The sequence below is a fragment of the Bison bison genome, unplaced genomic scaffold (assembly GCF_000754665.1).
Source record: "Bison bison bison isolate TAMUID 2011002044 unplaced genomic scaffold, Bison_UMD1.0 scf7180017864376, whole genome shotgun sequence".
In the NCBI taxonomy this organism is placed as follows: domain Eukaryota; kingdom Metazoa; phylum Chordata; class Mammalia; order Artiodactyla; family Bovidae; genus Bison; species Bison bison.
The window spans coordinates 162,040-164,757 of NW_011494948.1; the positions used below are offsets into that span (position 1 = coordinate 162,040).

Below are 2,718 nucleotides of genomic sequence, written 5' to 3' on the forward strand. Positions count from 1 at the left end.
GGCTAACGGCTCGTATCGCTTCCGTACCTCAGACGGGCTGCCGACTCCCAAGTGGGAGGGGAAACTTAGATATTGCTCCCTATGGGGCACAGGATTGTAAGTCCGCCTCCTCACTGTGGAAGGGATTTGTATACACTGAAGATTCGAAGGGTTTCCAGAACTTCTGCTTCCCCACCCCACCTCCTTTCCTAGAATCGAATCTGTCGTAGGGGAGATTAGAGACCTGCTGAAGAAGCTGTTGGTGTAACCCGGGACCAGGCTTAAACTGCCCAGTTTGGGCCAAGGGGGTTGTTCGAAGAGTGAAAAGCAGTACAAAAGATTTGTTTTGCTCTTATCCTTCACCTTCTAATAGAACCCTCACTCAAGCTTTTGACACAGTAATTGGAGCATAGCCAGCGGTACACACTTGAAGGCTGAAAGTGTTTTTTGGCGGTGAGGTTGCCTGTCGGCGTCGCTGGTAGTTGAACGGTATGGCCTTGGTCTGCCCCATTGAAGATTTTTCCTACTCACATGGTCTGTATCAAGAGACTCAGACCCGTCCTATCTTTATCTTTTTCTTTTTTTAAAAAATGTTAATCAACTAAAGAAGTTGGCATCCTCCAGCTGATCATAGTTTGGCTCCAATCCTGTTGTTTGAAATAAGTGTAACTCTCTTTGATTTGGTAGAAGTAGCCTTTTTTTTTCCCTACAGCTTACTGTTTGAAAGGAATATTTTTCTCCCCTTCGTAGGCTTACCATTTGAAACTGTCCAGAAATTTTAGAGTAATGAGATTACACTCTGAGAAAGAAAGAGCCAGGGATTGTTTTAAGTAAGAAATATCATGGGCTTCCCAGGGAAAGCAGGGGACACGGTTTGATCCTGGATGGGGAAGATCCCCTGGAGGAGGAAATGGCAACCCACTCCACTATTCTTGCCTGGGAAATCCCATGGACAGAGGAGCCTGGCAGTCCATTGGGTCACAAAGAATCGGACAGGACTTAGCGACTAAACAACAACAGCAAGAGATGGCATCTTTGATAGTAGTTAGTTTTATATTGATCTTCTAGTGTTTGACTTAACAAAAACAGCTGTTCGAGTTAAACTTGGCTTTAAAAATAAATGTATGTGTATTAAACTTTATGCAACTTTATATCGCTGTGCCTCCTGTGGCTAATACCTTTTTTATCTTTTGATCAAAAGTGAGAAGCATGTAATCAAGTCTATTGAATTTTGTTTTCTAGCTAGGGACAATAGTACATAAATTCCCAGGATACTTTTTAACTTCACTAGAGATAGAAATGAAGAATGAAAATGTATTCTCAGGCAACACCTCTTACCGTCTAATAATAAAAATACGATAAAAAGAAAATGTGCACCTGGCTGTCTTGAGGGAAAGGAAGGGATTGTGATAAATTCAAGGCATCAGAGTACATTTTCAGGACACCACGAAGTGATTCCAGGCTCATGGGAAAACTGTTGAGGATAACAACCTTATGTACCTCTTAGCCCAGGACAGTTAATAACTCTCTGCTTTCATTTCTCTTTAATGGTAGACAAGTAGGAATTAGGAATGGACCTTGGGTTCCTCCTTAGTTGGAGACAGAAGAAAGATAGTGCTCCAGGTATTTATTTACAAGCTGACAAGTAGCCATGGGAGTGATTATTATCTCTATTCTCCTTTGGAAATACAGTCTACAGTCCTTGGACAAGATAGTGTGTCTGTAGTAGGTTTCTACTGGATTGGTGTCAAAGACCTGCCCTTATCCTGTAAAATGCTCTTATGAGAGTCAAAAGGAGAAAGGACAGAATAGATCGATGCTACCTTTGAGAGTCAAAATGGAGAGAGAGCAAGGCTGTAAATTCCAGGTAAAGTAGGGTAACCTCATTTGGATATGCTTCTCTGAGAAGCTGAATTTGCACCCTGGAGGTCGGAATTTTTTTAAGGAAGAGTTATATTGGTGAATCTCTAAATCTTTGAGAAGTCAGAGTTTTGTGCTTATTAGGAAAATACACTCCTTCCTCAAGATACCTTACTGCCACATAGTGAAAAATGTCATAAATAAAAAAACATTCACAGTGTTCATGATGTAAATTGCCTCCTCTTCCACCTTTGTATGTTAGGTCTCTTGCTTTTAATCTTTGATAAAACATCAGAATCACTTAGTGGATATTTATTATAGATGTTCACCTCACCCTAAAATTGCAAGTGGTTGAATTTAACAAGACCCCATGGGAGATACTGATGAACATCAGAGTTTGAAAATGCATTTTGTAGGAAGTCAGCCTCATACTAGTTTCTTACTGTTCAGAGTATGGGTCCTGGATCAGCAGGACCAGCAGCATTAGCTTCACCTGACCAGCCCCACTGAACTAGAATCCTTATTTTAACAAGGTCCCCAGGTGGTAGGTATGCAAATGAAGCTTGAGCAGCACTGTAATTGTGTGATTGACTCTACTTTTGAGAGTCAAAATGGGGAGAGCAGCAATTCTGGGCTGTAAGTTCCAGTTAAAGTAGGGTAACCTCATTTAGATATTCTTTGAGAGGTTGAGTTTGCTCCCTGGGGGTTTGTTTAAGGAGTTGTATTGGTGGATCTCTAAATCTTTGAGAATCCAGAGCTTTTCCTACTCTGAAAAGATTCTCTTCCCTCTTCTCTTCCCTGTACCACTGTAGGAACTCTTAGAGTAGATTGTAGATGTGAAGCATGAACCAGAAGAAAGAAAGTTTTCTTTTGCCCCTG

General features: G+C 41.2%; 1 protein-coding gene across 1 annotated transcript in view; it reads left to right on the forward strand.

Moving 5' to 3' along the window:
• Positions 1-1,816: 1,816 nt before the first annotated feature.
• The window catches only part of UHRF2 (ubiquitin-like with PHD and ring finger domains 2, E3 ubiquitin protein ligase), a 70,423-nt gene continuing 69,521 nt past the window's right edge, over positions 1,817-2,718 (forward strand). The window contains exon 1 of the mRNA XM_010857097.1: positions 1,817-1,846. Within this exon, the coding sequence (XP_010855399.1) occupies positions 1,817-1,846 (30 nt within the window). The remainder of the gene's footprint in view (positions 1,847-2,718) is intronic.